The 15,720-nt window shown below is 44.1% G+C and overlaps 1 protein-coding gene across 1 annotated transcript; it reads right to left on the bottom strand.

Annotated features, from left to right (window-relative positions):
- Nucleotides 1-708: 708 nt before the first annotated feature.
- On the bottom strand, nucleotides 709-13,855 carry PSMC1 (proteasome 26S subunit, ATPase 1). The gene is made up of 11 exons (XM_030883598.2): nucleotides 13,800-13,855; nucleotides 10,577-10,630; nucleotides 9,882-9,978; nucleotides 8,108-8,232; nucleotides 7,309-7,494; nucleotides 6,992-7,120; nucleotides 5,803-5,899; nucleotides 3,437-3,626; nucleotides 2,810-2,961; nucleotides 2,078-2,232; nucleotides 709-1,067 (listed from the first exon to the last, which is right to left on the bottom strand). The coding sequence occupies exons 1-11, from the start codon at nucleotides 13,800-13,802 to the stop codon at nucleotides 933-935; spliced, it is 1,323 nt and encodes a 440-aa protein (XP_030739458.1). The 5' UTR covers nucleotides 13,803-13,855; the 3' UTR covers nucleotides 709-932.
- Nucleotides 13,856-15,720: the final 1,865 nt, after the last annotated feature.

The following is a 15,720-nucleotide window of genomic DNA, read 5'->3' as shown; positions in this document are numbered from 1 at the left end:
GGGGAGCGGCAGATGAAGCTTCCTTCACCTGCCACTCATCTCCTGCTGTTCGGCCCGGTGGTTCCTAGCAGGTGGAGGCCCAGGGACTGGGGACTCCTGAGCTAGAGCACTTTCTAAAGAGCATCTTGGAGCACCCAAGGAAGCTGGCCAACCAAGTGGAGGCTTTCCTTGATCTGCCCCACTTACAGGCTTTGAGATGGAACTGTTCTGAAATGAGAGAAGAGCAGGAAATAATAGACAAAGAAAAGGGAAGGGGAAGCTTGACACATTTCTGAACACTCTTGGGAGGGATCAGGTTCTGAACCCGAGAACAAGGGATGGCAGGGCTGGTATGGGACTCTTCAGCCCTGCCCTTTTGAGGTCTCTTGTAGGAGCCTCAGTCTCTTAGCAACAGCGACACCTCCTTCCTGCCTCCAGAGCGCTGAGAGCCCACATGCTCCACCGACCTTCCAAAAGGGAAGCCACGGCTGTAGGGACTCCTCAGCCCTTGTTGCTTAAGCAACAAAGATAGATAGCCGCTATTTACGTATGCTCGTTGCTTTCCCATCAGCTGCTGTTGAACAACTGCCACCAGCTCTGGGGGTGTGACGGGGCAGCAGGTCTTGAAGTCTGCAGTCCTTTTGGTCAGCCAGCTTCCTTAGCACCCAGATCCATCGACTTGCTGCTACCGAGCGGCCGGTGTGGAGGGCCCAGAAACAGGATTCAGTGTTTGTTTGAGAAAGAGCACGCTTTATTGGCAAGAGAGCGCTACACGCGAGCAACATACGAAGAGGGCTGGACGGGCATCCTACACATCACATTCCAAAGGTACTCGGGGTGCTGTGCTAGTGAAGATCAACCACAACATGGACTCCTGGGCAACTTCCCCAACCTCTCACCTCTGAGGGGGTCGACACACTTCCAACCTTTTCCTGGAAGGCAACTGTGGTCCACTAGAGATAGAGCCCCTCAGGGGTGCCTTCTTGTTTTTTATAAAGGACATTTTCTTTAGACTTTTTGAAGTCTTCATTTGTTACTTTCATCCTACGTTCCCTCAAGGCCATCAGACCAGCTTCCGTACAGATTGCCTGTAAGAAGGAACAGTGTGTTCAGAAAGTGAAATACTTTTTATGCTAACAATTCAGAGAGTGCTATTTTGAAATCTGGTGTAGGCACCCAACCTAAACACGAAGTTCTCAAACCATTTGGGAACGATTAGATTTTTTAAATGTTTTAAACATTCTAATTATTTCCTCAAAGGACCTGAAGTGGCTTAAACTGGGAATATTTCACTAAGGAAGAGGACTGGCTCAGGTTCCAACCCCCGCCGTGTGGCCTGGCAGGTCAGTAAGTTCTCACAGCCCTGCTTTCATTAAAGGCAGTAATCCTCCTAAGAAATAGATAAAATTATTCCAGAAGTTTAGAGCCCACATAGAGTGTACATCCATTTCATTTACCTATAGTCAGAAAAGAACTTGTATTTTCTGGTTAAATATTTACAAGTTTTAGTACAGTATTTATTCTAATATATTTATTTTCTCAACAATTACTTGCCAAAAGTAAAACAAGAACCCAAGCAACATGATATGGTAAAAACACAATCCTGGCACTGAAGGTTCTATCTGGTTATGGCCTTTAGGATATTTATTTCAGATGGTTCAGAAGAGAGAGTGTTTCTGCATACAGAGAGAAGAAACAGGTAAAAGGGTAACATTTGGTAAATGGGGGTGATGAGTATGTGGGTGTTTTTGTTGCAACTTTTCTGAAGGCTTGAAATTTTTCTAAATAAAAAGTTGGTGCAGAATTTTAAGGTAATTTAAATTTTAAAAAGAGAGAGTTACTCCCCAACTGAGACACTAACCTAGTTCTATAGATGCCAGGGATACGCAGTTCAGTGCAGGCACCAGCGTGAAACAGCCTGTGTGTGCCGCCCCTACCTAACCATGGCATCAACCCAGGTCCTCCCCCAGAAGGCAGGCTGTGGCCGTATGCAGTGCTGCCAGGCCTTGCTTTAAACTCCGGTCATCTGGGAAGACACGTCCAAACTCATACACACATATGATAAAACAAAGAGGTACAATCCAGCCCAGGTCCTCACCTTGATGTCAGCACCAGAGAGGTCATCTTTAGCCATGATCAAGTCATCCAGGGTTACGTCGTCTGCTAGTGTCATCCTGCTCGTGTGGATCTGAAAGATGCGCTTCTTCGTCTTTTCATCGGGCAAGGGGAACTCGATCTTCCTGTCGATGCGGCCTGTGGGTATAAAAGGTTTTCAGTCACACTCCTGGGGGCCCGGGGAGAGGCCTTAGTCTCCACACGAGTAGTCTCAGTCACATAGTGTCCTATGGAAGGAGGTCCAGCTCTTAAAAAGTGAACACTCATGTCTGTAGTTTGTAAATATCAACGTTTGAATTCATCTCATTTACAGAATCCTCTCTGCTCTGGTACTTTGGGAAACAAACGAAAGGAGAGATTCCTAAATGGCACAGTTAGTGGAAAAGGACAGATCAATCATGTTAAAAACATTACAAAAGACAGTAAAATTAGCTACTGCTTCTTTTGGTACTACCTGAATGTAAAAAATGGACCTGAGCTGTCATATTTCTTCAAAAAAAAAAAAAAAAAAAAAGGCGTCTCGAGGCTAAAAGGGCCAAGCTACACAGACTACATCACGATTATCTCAAGGGAACACAGTTTTGGTGAATTATTCTAAGTTTCCAGGCAGTATTTGCCTTACACGTATCATTTATATTCTCCCCAAAGTGCTCCTAAGAAATACAAATCCACATAGGACCTTCATTCTCCACAATGAAACCAAAGCAAATGTGACCTGGTCTGATAAGTGCTGGATCCAAAGTCTCTATCCGGTTTGTGGCCATGATGACTTTCACGTCTCCCCTTGAATCAAACCCATCCAACTGGTTCAACAGTTCCAACATTGTTCGCTGAATTTCTCTCTCACCACCGGAATTTGAGTCATACCTTTGGAAAAGAAGTGAGGGAGAAGTGAAGACCCAACTGATCTCCTGTTAAAGGGGATTACAAAACACAGCTCTGTCTCAGCCTATATGTCACACCCTCCCAAAGCCCAAGATAAACAACACATTATTTTCTTCGTAGCAGTTTTCATGCCTGAAATTATGTGATTTATTCAGTCTCCACAATTGAGCTCCTCAAGGGCAGAGACTCATCCTCATGGCTGTGTCTCCAGAGTCAGGATGGTGCCATGCTCAGAGCGGGTGCTCAAGGCATGGCTACTGACCAGTCAACTGCCGGGTAGTTGTTACCTGGCACGTGGGAGAGCAGAGCCTAAAGAATCCATGGAAGCGACCCAGTACGGACTGTGGCAAACCAACATGCAGGCCACGTAGGGAGTGCCCAGCGGTCGGGCGTTCTCAGAGACGGACCATATGGTTTTTACCTCTAAATAACACAAAAGAGGTAAGAGAAAGTCTACCTTTTCGTCCCAATAGCATCAATTTCATCAATAAACACGATGGACGGTGCATGTTCTTCAGCAACTCGAAACAGTTCCCGAACAAGTTTGGGCCCATCACCTAGGTACTTCTGAATAAGTTCAGAGCCAACGACTCTCAAGAAAGTGGCCGAGGTTTGGTTTGCTACTGCTTTGGCTAGTAAGGTTTTACCTGTTTTAGATTGAAAGAGAAAAAAGGGGAAAAAAACTCAAGTGCTGTTTTAACTTTAAAATCCTCATTGTCACCTTAAAAAGACATCAAGAATGGGAGGATCCCTCTGTGAAAAGCATTCTGTTCTCCAAAGCAGACAAGAGGAAATTCAAAAAACCTAAAAAACATATTTTGATTATTTTTAACCATCTTCCTAAATTCATCAGGATAATGTCAGAAAATACTTTTTACTGCAAAGTTGCATATATTAACCTGACCTATGCAACCAGGGTTAGAGAACCAAACTCAACTCCTACAAAACTATCAGTGATGAAAAAAAGGCCCGGGGGCCCTAGGTTTGACCGAAGGACACATAGTGTCCCTGAGCAGGGCCTGCAGTGCCCTCGGGCTTCCTGAAGACGTTGCTGTGGGATTGCCCCAGGGCTGAGTCAGCTGAGCCAAGACCAGCTCCTGATGGAGCCCACAGCTGTGAGCTGCTGAAAGCTCAAGAGACTTTTCTCTTCGTGGTGTGCCCTTACGGGACGTTCCTCACTGATCTCAGGGAAGACCTGACATTTCCAACCCTGCTTTGTTCCCTGATATTCCTCCTTCAGATCAAGAACAAGAGTAAGCAAAGAGTACCAACTTGAGAACTTTCGAGCTCAAGACCATGGCCCCTTTGATGGTGAGGGCTGGGCAGTCACCTCAGGACACAGAGGCAGTTAGAGGCAGAGCTGGCAGAGGACCACCCTCAGGCCTGTAAGGGGAGGGGAGGAGGCCGGCAGGCGAGTGAGTGAGTGACACAGAAGATTTCGTGCAAGCGGGAAGGAGGACAGGGAGCTAAGCTCTGCAACAAGACGGGGCAATGGCGTTCCCTCAGCCGGGCAGTCAGAGTGGCAGGTTCAAATGCCTATTAGAGGGCTGGACTGCTTCCTGAGAGCATCATTTAAGGATGGCTGACAGAAGACAAAAAGGACCTTCTAAGTGGATGGGATCTTACAGTCCAGAAGCAGCCAGGTTCAGCTGCCGGGATGTTCAATGGCCAGAGGGATCCCTGAACCAGTCTCCTCTTCCTCCCGACAGGGCTGACACCCGGTACTCCACTCCAGCCCTTGTCAGCACATGTGCCCCAAAGAAGGCTCACGGCTGCAGGTCAGAACGCCTGTGTTCCAGCTCCAGCCCTGGTACCAGCTCAATTCCCAGAGCTAATGGGGCCTTGGGCTAGTCGCTGGCCTCTCTGAAACTCACTTCCCTGGGCTATAAAATGACAGGCTACAGTAGCTCCCTGCCTCAGGGTACAGCTGGCTCCCTGTCCCTCCAGCGTGGGCAATCCTCAGTACAGACCCTCTTGGCAACATGGCTTCAGTTCACTCAATCAAATAACCTCTCTTCCTTTGGAATTTACATAGCAATGACTATACAACTTACTCAGGTCAGCTTACTGCATAATGAACCAGATACGTATATGCATTTTTATCTTTCTCCATTTATTCATCCAATGGTAGACTCATTCAGTACCAATGGACCAGGAGGATGAACCTAATCTGAACAGCACAGGATAGCTTTTAAAACAGTGGTCCTCCACCAAGGTGCTGATGCTTGGCCACACTCCAGATGAACAGATCAGAATCTTCAGGGATGGGAGCAGCCATCAGTATTTTTTAAAGCTCCCAAGGTGATTCCAACGTACAGCCAAAGTTGAGCACCCTGTTTATTTTTATTTTTTCTTACAAAATATTTTCAACAGACTCACATTACTCTTTAAAATATTTAAAGGCATTATGTTTTACAACATATAAATCTAGCACATTTGAGCATACAACAGGTGCGCTGGGGAACTGGAAATGCATTCACATCGAGCAGGCATTTTGGGGGGGGTGCCTACTGGTGTTTATCTTCTGTTGTAATTCCTACTATTGTTTTTAACACATTAACTCTGTTAAGTCTACAATTACAAGCCTAAGATAGTTCAGTTTCTTAGTACACCTATTATACAGAAATATATACTTTCATGCAATAGGTATGTTTCCAGAGGAGCTGCTTATTCAGAAATGTCCAAAATGCTGCTTAGAGCACATTTTCAAACTAAGGAAGTGTGGCATCCTCACTCAACAGCTAAGTCATTATAACCAGCTAGTGCTGCTGCTCAAGAGACGAGCTCAGTGCCTGGAAAGTGACCAACACAGAGCACACATACCTGTGCCAGGTGGACCATACAGAATGACCCCCTTAGGGGGCTTTATACCCATCTCTTCATAATATTCAGGATGAGTGAGTGGAAGCTCCACAGATTCCTAAAGAAAACAGACACTTGGTAAAAATAAAAGGCTTTCTTACTGAAATTTATCAGATTCATTCACTGACATCATGGGTACATCTCACTTTCAACAAAAATAAGCTAAAATTTCAATTATTCTTGTTAGAGACAACGTTTGACTTCCACCAGCAGCAAGGACACATTGAAGAGGACCTCTGTCCTACCTGAGCTCCCAGCACTGATCCCCTCTTCCTAATAGCACCCAATTTCCCTTTCATTTCCCAGTAAAAGTCAACCTTGAGTAACATTTAAGCCCTTCCTGAGCAAAAGAAACTTAAAGCTAAAATTCACCCTTTTCAATGAAACTGCAGGCAGGAGCTGGCAAGATTTTCTGTTGTGACCACCAAGGGACATGATGGCTATTTCCCAGCTGTCTGAGAGTCACCAGTGGAGATCTGTGATCACTCTGAATGACCTCCCTGCAGATGAAAGAACCTGCAGAGGGCTGGCCCACCACATGCCCCTGACCCCAGGACCCTGGCAGGAGCTGGGGTTAACGTTCTAGACGCCAGCACTGTGCAAGTGTGTGCCACTCACCCTACCCCCAGACATCACTGGAGGTTTCTGGATAGCCACAGCTGAAGTCAGTACAACTGGAAACATGTTCACACAGATAATTATTGAACATTACATGTAAAAAGTATTACACTGCTGCTGCTGCAAGAACTATCATACAATCTATACTTACTTCTATTACCTAACTCAGTATTAACAACACAAAACACCACCACTAGTAAGGTCTGAGTCAGTTACTGGTCTGATCAATAAAGAAAAAATAAAACACGCAAAACAACTCCAAGCACCGTAAATGAGACAGCAGTAAGAAACCAAAGGTCTAAAATCCCAGAGCTCAGGACTTCTCTGGTGGTCCAGTGGTTAAGACTCCAAGCTCCCAATGCAGGGGGCCCAGGTTCAATCCCTGGTCAGGGAACTAGATCCCACATGCATACTGCAACTAAAGAGCCCGCATGCCACAACTAAGACCTGGAGCAGCCAAGTAAATAAATAAATATTTTAAAATAAATAAATAAATACATAATAAAACCCCAGAGCTGGTTCCTTGACATACCTTAATTTCCTGGATTTGGTTGTCTAAGCCCCCAATATCAGCATATGTCTCCTGGGGGGCCTTTTCCACCTTCATCACTGTGACCAAGGGATCCGTGTCATCCATCAGCACCCCTATCACAGCATGCACCTAACAGGGAACATTAAGCTTTAACACAGGCATGTAAGGTTCACACAATCCACTTACAATGAAATGGCAATCACAGAATTTTCTCTACCCTTTGGAGTGCTCTGGTGATCTACTTCCACGGGACAGGTGGACGGATCTGCAAGCAAGAAGCAAGCACTCCGACGGGCTTTCTTAGGCTATCAACTTACCTTGTGGTTGAGCAGGACCGAGCAGCCCGGTTCCAGCAGATCCTTGTCTACAAATGAAAGAATGCTGACATAGTGTTCTGAGCCCACAGACGTAGACACGATGGCATGATTGTCATCAATGATCTCTTCCAAGGTTCCTACCGACATTGGGGTCCCCCTCAGATCATCCACCTTTGATCTTTCCTCCTACATAAGAGTAGGCCAAGAAGGAAAAGCAGATTAGACCTAAAAAGTAGACGATGCTGACAGTTCACGAGATTCACAAAGCAGTTGGTACTTTTCAAAGGCAGCTAAGGATTTCCCTGGTAGCGCAGTGGTTAAGAATCCGCCTACCAAGGCAGGGGCACGGGTTCGAGCCCTGGTCTGGGAAGATCCCACATGCTGTGGAGCAACTAAGCCCGTGTGCCGCAACTACCAAGCCTGCACTCTAGAGCCCGAGAGCCACAACTACTGAGCCCGCGTGCCACAACTGCTGATGCCTGTGCGCCTGGAGCCCATGCTCTGCAACAAGAAAAGCCACCGCCATGAGAAGCCCGTGCACCGCAACAAAGATTAGCCCCTGCTCGCCGCAACTAGAGAAAGCCCGTGCACAGCAACGAAGACCCAATGGGAAGGACCCAACGCAGCCACCAATCAATCAATCGATGAATAAATTTAAAATAAAATTTTTTTTAAAAAGGCAGTTAAATAATAATTCATTAAAGGCAGAAAATGAATTTCATTTATTCATTAACAGTTTTAAGTTCTAAGTAGAATTCAATTGGTAAAAAAAACAAGTTACAGTAATTTCTCAATTTACCTCTTGCTTTTCTTCTAAAGGCTTCATTTGTTCCTGATTTCTAATGAATTCTTCCTCCATGAGAAGATAGTCTTTAATTCTCTCTAACTTCAATAATTTTAACCGGCACTGAGTGTGAGGTGTCACTGTAATTAAAAAAGAAAGTTTTATTATACTTGGAGCTTGAAGTTTGCAATTAATTCGGTTCATCCTTAAGAACAAAAAGAAGTTAACACTTAAACTTAGTTTAGTTGGACAGACACTGAAAAATTCAAAGTTTGGTGACCCGAAGTAAGTAGGTGCCTAAATGCAAAGGGGAGAGGGATTTTATGTATTGGGTTGGCCAGAAAGTTCGTTCGGGTTTTTCTGTAACATCTTACAGAAAAACCCGAATGAACTTTTGGGCCAGCCCAATAATAATGGGGATGAGGCCTATGACCAAACAGATAATATAAATGACATGTGGTAACTGTCTACAAAGAAGAAAAAACTCATTGACCAAAAAGATAGTTTGCTTTGGTTTATTACTCCCCACAGGTGCTAATAAAGATAGCTGCAGGTGCTGTTCAGTCAGTATAGGTTGTTGCACCCTAGCTGTAACACATACATTCATTTATAGGAGGATTATGAAATACTGGGGATATTAACATACGTGCAAATATTTTTTTCCACACTCGTATGTTGTTTCTTTTGGCCTAAAGTCTCGTGCTACACAGGACTTTTAACATTTATATAGACAACTTTTCTTTTGTAGTTTCTGGGTTTCTTGGCTTCTTCAAAAGGTCTCTCCTCCCCTAAGGTTAAATGTATTCCTGAATTTTCATTTATTTACTTATTTACATATGTATATCTAACTCATCTGGCAAAGAGCAAGGGGTCTAATTTCATTTTCTCTCAATAACAAATAAAAGATGCCAGCCATTTATATTAAATAACCCATCCTCTTCCACAGAACAGAAATGTCACCTTTACCACATAATAGTTATCCATAACTTGACTCTGTTTTTGAATTTTATATGCTTTTCTGGGGATCTGATGATCTGTTCTTTATCAATACCATATTGATTCACTACGGTAGGTTAATGGCACATTTTTTTACTGTCTGACTCTATTATTAACCAAGCAATATTTTTATTTTATTGCATCTAAGCAGGAATAGACTTGTTTAGATGATAGATGAGGATAGCAGAGGTATTTGAGCTGAAGCCTGAAGGGATGAGAAGCAGGCAGCCACGGGAAGGACTGGGGGAAGAACATTTTTAAGCAGAGGGAAGCAAAGGCCCTGCTGCAGGAGATTCAAAGGACGTGAGGCAGGGCAGTGTGAAGAACGACACACAAGGGGAGTGCAAGAGGCTGAGGATGGAGCAGTGGGCTGGGTGAGGTCACCTGATTGAGTTTTATTCCTTGCTTGGTAGGAAGACATTGAAAAATTTTATGTTCAGGCATCGCATGCTGTGAGTTCCAATACACTAAATTCCATTTCTTCATGAAATAAGTGTATCTTATCTCTAAGGTAACCAAGCTCAACCTGAGTTTTCTAATCTAACCCCGTGCTCTAATACACTAGAGGAGCTGGTTATTTAGAGGAAATTAATGGAATTTCTTAAAATGAATAACAGTCGTATCCTGTGTATACTGTTAAAACCAAAATACAGCTTTTATTCCAACCTAGAGAATGCCCCACAAAGTCACAGCCCTAGAGCTTCAACCACGCCCTATTTCCTGTCTCCACATTCAGACCTCTAAGCTACACACACAGAGACAGTCCCCCTAGGAATCGGAACCATGTCATTACCCAGGGGCAGTTTGCTGGCAGCATCTGGTCCCTTTGTTTTCTTCTTCTTTTTCCCCACTCTAGTTGGTACAGGAGGTTCATATTTCTTTTTCTTGTCCTTGAGTTTTTAGAATAGTAAGGAAAAAAAATCACACAGAAATCATATTAAAACACAAACTTACTTATGCGGGACCATCATCTATTTTCAGGTAATACAATTTTCCTCATCTTTTAGGATGTTATTAAAGACTGTCCTAAAAAAACCCCAAAATCTGTTTTTACATTCTACAATGTTAATATGTGAATGTAACTGATCTTTCTTTATTATAATACACACTGACAGATCATTCAATAAGGAACAGAAGTCAGAATTCAGAATAATATGCCAGAAGTCTGAGGTGAAATGATTTGACACAAGTCTTCACACCTAAGGATATTAAACACTAAAATCACAGGCAATTTATTCTAACACTTCTGTAACGTTATTAATTTTACACCTTTAAAAATCATTAATTCATAAATACCTACGTGACGGTCAATAATCTTTTGTAAAACACGAAAAGGGTATTGTATCTGTAGGCTAGGCTGGTTAAATGAAGAGATAATTTATTTTGCATTTTAAAATTCGTGAATCCCCAAAGAACTTCTCAGCTGAGATCTGACATTTTCCGCAATTTACTCACATGACAGACATATCTGGCTTCTTATTTATTTACCTTGTCATCCTTCTTTCCACCTCCAGGACCATGACCACCACTCTGACTCTGACCCTGAAAAAAAGAAAAAAATTAAGACAGAGGTATAAATTCAGAATATGATCACTTCAAAAAACCCTTCTTATTCTCCTGCGATTCTAAGACACCAACACTTCCCCACATTTTAATATTTCTGAACTCAAGATATACCCTGCAGTCAACGTGTACACTTAATGTGGCAGAATTTCTTTTTCCTGGAAAGCTGTTAGATCAATGGTGCACCTTGCCACAGACTGCATCTTAAATCAAGGACAACTCTATTAAGAAACAGATGTAACTAATGTGTCATTATGAGACTAAGATCTTAAGACCACCCTTTCCTGAGGGGAAGGTATAGAGCCTGACACTCTCTAATATAAAACTACCTGGCTGAGGCCACCAAGAGCGTATTTCATGAAATTGGGCCATGAAAGCTAAATCATTTAACCTACTCAACAGTCACTTGTCAGTCACTTACTCCTTACTAGCATCACGCCAAGATCCAGGAGACTTTCCTTTCAATGGCAGCTTAAATACCTCCCACCCTAAAGCCTGGAGTGCTCGGGCAGGTCCTTCTTCCCAATCTAAAATGTTGAATCACCTTAAGCTATCAAGAACTTAGTGTATTAATAAGTTCAGTGGGATTTCTGACTTTAAAACAGACCCTTCAGTTACAGGACAATGTTTCACACAGAGCAGTGTCTCAGAAATGATGGCATTTGAAATGAGCAATAGTGAATTTACTTGACTAGAGGGGCCCTCTGTCCCCTCAAATCACTTCCTCTAAATTAATACAGCACCAGCTTCATTATCAGGACGAAACAACCCTCTCATCGTTACCTGAAAGAGTTAAAGTCAAATCTATTTCCCAACATGCAGGATTCTTAAAACTTTGCACTTTATTCTGAAGAAGGTAATTCAAGGCTCTGAGAAGTTTTGGGAAATAGAATTAGTTTTACTGCATTAAGCCGTCCAAATTGCAGGCCTTTCACAATCAATTACACCCCTAAGGAAGTGCGCTGTTGGCTGGGGCAGCTGTCTGAGATGTTTACGATGCGCCGAAGTCTGTACTAGACGTTCTCCTTCACTACCGCATTAATCCCGGACAGTCCTTCAAGGTAGGGTTCATTACTACTACTTTCTAGATGAGGAACTGCAACAAGCCTAAGAACATGGGCTAAGGAAATAAATGTATCCAGGTTTGAATTCCGACTTCATTCCTAATAGGCTATGTGACCTCAGGTAAGTCAAGCCACCTCTCTGAGCCTTGGTTTCCTTAACTGGAAAGTGGGGATAGTATTAGCTCCTATTTGTTGCTGAAAATGAAGTAATGCACGTAAAACACTTCAAATTTGCATGACTCATAGTACCTACTCAATACAATATCATTGGTGAATAAGAAATGTCAGGGTCAGGATTTTGTCAGTCTGGTTATAAAGTCTGGGCTCTGAAACAAATCCACTCTGGTTCAGTTCTTCACTCTCTCTTCTGTCCACACCCTGTCTCTGTTTTGTCCAGGCCATCATATCTTATTTGGGCTCTAGTCTCCCAGCTGAGATTTCCAGGTCCAGTTTCTTCCCTCACCAATCCAATTATTACCGCCTACAGCAAAGAGCCGATCCTTCAAATCTCCTCAAAAACCTTCAACTGCTCCCTAACATTTAGAGTGTAATGTCCAAACTCTTTAGCTTGGCATAACTGGCCCTTGCCAAACTGGCTGCAACCAACTTTTCCCAGGTTCATCTACCTTTCCCATGGTCCTACAAGTCTGGCCCCACTGGAGGACGTTTTCCTGAGTCAGTCCCGAACTTCTTCATGTCTGGGCCATTTACATGATGTTTCTCAGCCTCAAATAATAACAAGTATATGCATTACACTATATGCCAAGCAGCGTGCTAAACATTCTCAAGGTATCATCTCGTTTTATTCTTACAGACGCTATGAGGTTGGCACCATCAATACCCCTAGTTTACAGATAAGGAAATGAAGGCTTAGAGAGGTTAAGTGACTTGCCTGTTGTCACAAAGCTGTCAGAGAGGTAGCCAGGAATCACACTCAGGTCCACGGGGCACCAATACCTGTGTTTCTCTACTGCCTGAGTAACTAGTACCTCATAGCAAAGACCCACAGGGTTTGTGTTCTAGCACAGCCGCCTAGCCTGTCTCAGTTTCCTCCTTGGTAAACTGAGGATAATAATAATTACCTCAAGGGGCTGTTGAGAAGAATAATGACCAAATGCTGGAAAAGTACCTGCCACGTGTTTATCATACCCAGAATACTGCTACCCCGAAGTCCTTCTAAGACCTGTAAGACTGTGGTCGGGACTTCCTGCTGTTCACGATACAGGCCAAACACATTCCCATCTCAGGCCCTTTGCACTTGCTGTTGCTTCTGCCTGGACCAGTTTCCTTCAGGTACCTGCATAGGCTACTCTCTCATTTCATTTAGATCTCTGCTCAAATCTCACCTCCTCATCGGGACTCGCTGACATGCTATGTAAAACAGCTACCCCTCCCCATCCTACCCCCTTCTGCAGAACAGCCCTAAGCGACGGCCACCCGCCCCGACGTCATATCACATATCCCTTCCTCTATTTTTTGTCTGTCTTCTTGAGAATGTAAGCTCCAAGAGGCAGAGACTAGGTCAGTCATGCTCACCCCCTGTATCCCCAGCGCCTAGAGCAGAGCCTGGGCCCTCCCTCCGCCAAAGTGCAGCATCAATCCGCGAACTAATAAATGCTAGCTGCTTTTATTATTACTAGCGCACCACGGGACCTTTCCCTCCAAGGTCCACCTGTTAGAAAGGCATCTTAAGGCCTCCGTCAAATGCCTCCAACTCCGGGCGGTCTCCCACGACTCGCTCTCCCTCCTCAGCTGGAGAGAATCCCTCCCTCCGCTCAAGCCGCACATCCCTCCACTTGCGCGGCTCCGAAAGCCCTCGTCCCAGTTACTCGAGCAGGCTCCCGCCGAAACACCCCGCGCCGGTTGGCAGAGCCCTGGCCGGCGGAGGAGTGAGGCCGGGCCACCTGAGCCGCTCCGCCGCCCCCGTGGCCCGCCTGGGGGACCCTCCATGCCGAGCCCCGGCCCCGGGGCCCCGGGATAAGGCCCGCCCCAGGAGACCGGGCCGGCGGGTGGACCGAGTGCCTCCGGCAGCCGCCTCGACCCCGTCGCACCGCCACTACCAGCCGAAACCCTTAGTCACTCACCATCTTGCTTCGGCCGCTCGAGCCGCCGCTGCCGGAAGTGCACCGCCTCGGCGGCCCGTCAGAGGCGGAAGTTGACGAGGGACTCCACGGAGGCCGATAGGAACCAAATCCCGCACGCACCAATGAGCTCTCACGGCTTGTGCGAGCGGGTGGGCAATGATGCACTAACTTACAAGCGAGATTTGAGCCTTATAAATATTTAACTTGAAAAAAAATTTAAATCGCAGTTATTAGGTTATTGTCAACAACTTAAGACAATGACCTCGACTGTCACACTAAGACAATTGTGAAAATATAATTTTTTTTAATATGCAAAAATCAAGCTGGGAAGACCTTTACTTACTTCTCCAAGAACTGGACTGGCATTTGGAACTGAGAAGTTAACATATACTTTTGCACCAACATTTAAGCTCTGATTTGGTCTCTGGAATTAATCTGCTCATCTGTCTCATGAATCATCTAAATCTTTTTTTTTTTTTGATGACTTGTGATGATGCCAAATGTTGTCTTAAAAGTCCTCATCTTGCACCCAGTTTGTAAAGTTCGTCATTTATTACATCCAGCAGAACATCAGAAAGATGGCAAGCATCCTTTTGGCCACTGTAAACTTCCATAACAGGTGCTCAAAATGCTGCATCTCGCTGAACTGGAGAGATGGATTTATTTGTCTGATTTCCACCCCATCCCCATCCAGATTAATTTAGGCATTTTAATTTTGAAAGTCTAAAAATATTTCCCTAACACGCAACAGGAACTTACTATTTCCATTTCATCACTAAAATACTGTAATAGAAAGTCTTGACACTGTCAACCTCCACTAACAAATGTGGCATCTACATGATACGTGAAATGATGTGATAGGTTAGGGACAAGAAAACTCTCCCTTCAGGAATGCGGAAAGCAATTCCAGAGTTGTGCAGAATATCTAGGAAATCTGTGTGTTATCTGAAGAAGTACAGTGCCCCTGAGATTGTGTCACATTCAAAGAATATAGGCTAATAGCGAAAACTTAAGAATTTATTCTGGAGGATGTTCATTAAAAAAGACTTCTTAATGCAGAGCAAACATGGTCCTCTCTTTTTTCCCCATCACGGACCCTCTCAATATTCTCCACCCAGCTGACAAGAAATCAGAATGTTTTCATGCTAAAAATGAAACTAAATCTTTTTATTTTAGATACTAAATACTAAATCTTTTATTTATAAAAGAAGAGCAATTAAACAGGCAATCAGCACAGGGATTAAGGGTGTGGGCCCCCACTTCAGGTCTCCTTTCTGGCCTTCTCACTAAGGAGCTGTGTGGTCTTAGTAAGCTGTTTAAGCCCTTTGTGCCTCAGTTTTGCCATCTGTGAAATAGGGGCCTTAAGAGTTCCTCCCACGATAAATTAGGAGCTTGGGATTAACATACACACACTGCTATATGTAAAATAGACAACCAACAAGGACCTACCGTATAGCGCAGGGAACTCTACTCAGTACTGTATAATAACCTATATGGGGAAAGAATCTGAAAAAGAATGAATATATGTATATGTATAACCGAATCACTATGCTTTACACCTGAAAGTAACACAACATTGTAAATCAACTATACTCCAATAAAATTAAAAAAAAAAAGTTCCTCCCACACAGAGTCCTTGTTTGAGGACTAAAGAGCCTAGAACTCTAAGCATCAGCTACAATTATTAGTAATAGTATTTTTAATACACGAATTGCTCCTAGTTTCCTTGTTCTGTGCTGTATTAAATGGTCACATATCCTTCACAAAATTTATAACCTATTGGTACAGAGATCTTCAAACACGTTTGCCTACACGTGTCCTCAAAAATACTCTGCAGGGTTTCCCTGGTGGCGCAGTGGTTGAGAGTCCGCCTGCCTAACACGGGTTCGTGCCCCGGTCTGGGAAGATCCCACATGCCGCA

The sequence above is a fragment of the Globicephala melas genome, chromosome 2 (assembly GCF_963455315.2).
Source record: "Globicephala melas chromosome 2, mGloMel1.2, whole genome shotgun sequence".
NCBI classification, from domain to species: domain Eukaryota; kingdom Metazoa; phylum Chordata; class Mammalia; order Artiodactyla; family Delphinidae; genus Globicephala; species Globicephala melas.
The sequence above is the reverse complement of the archived record's forward strand: the minus strand, read 5'-3'. Positions and strand labels throughout refer to the sequence as shown.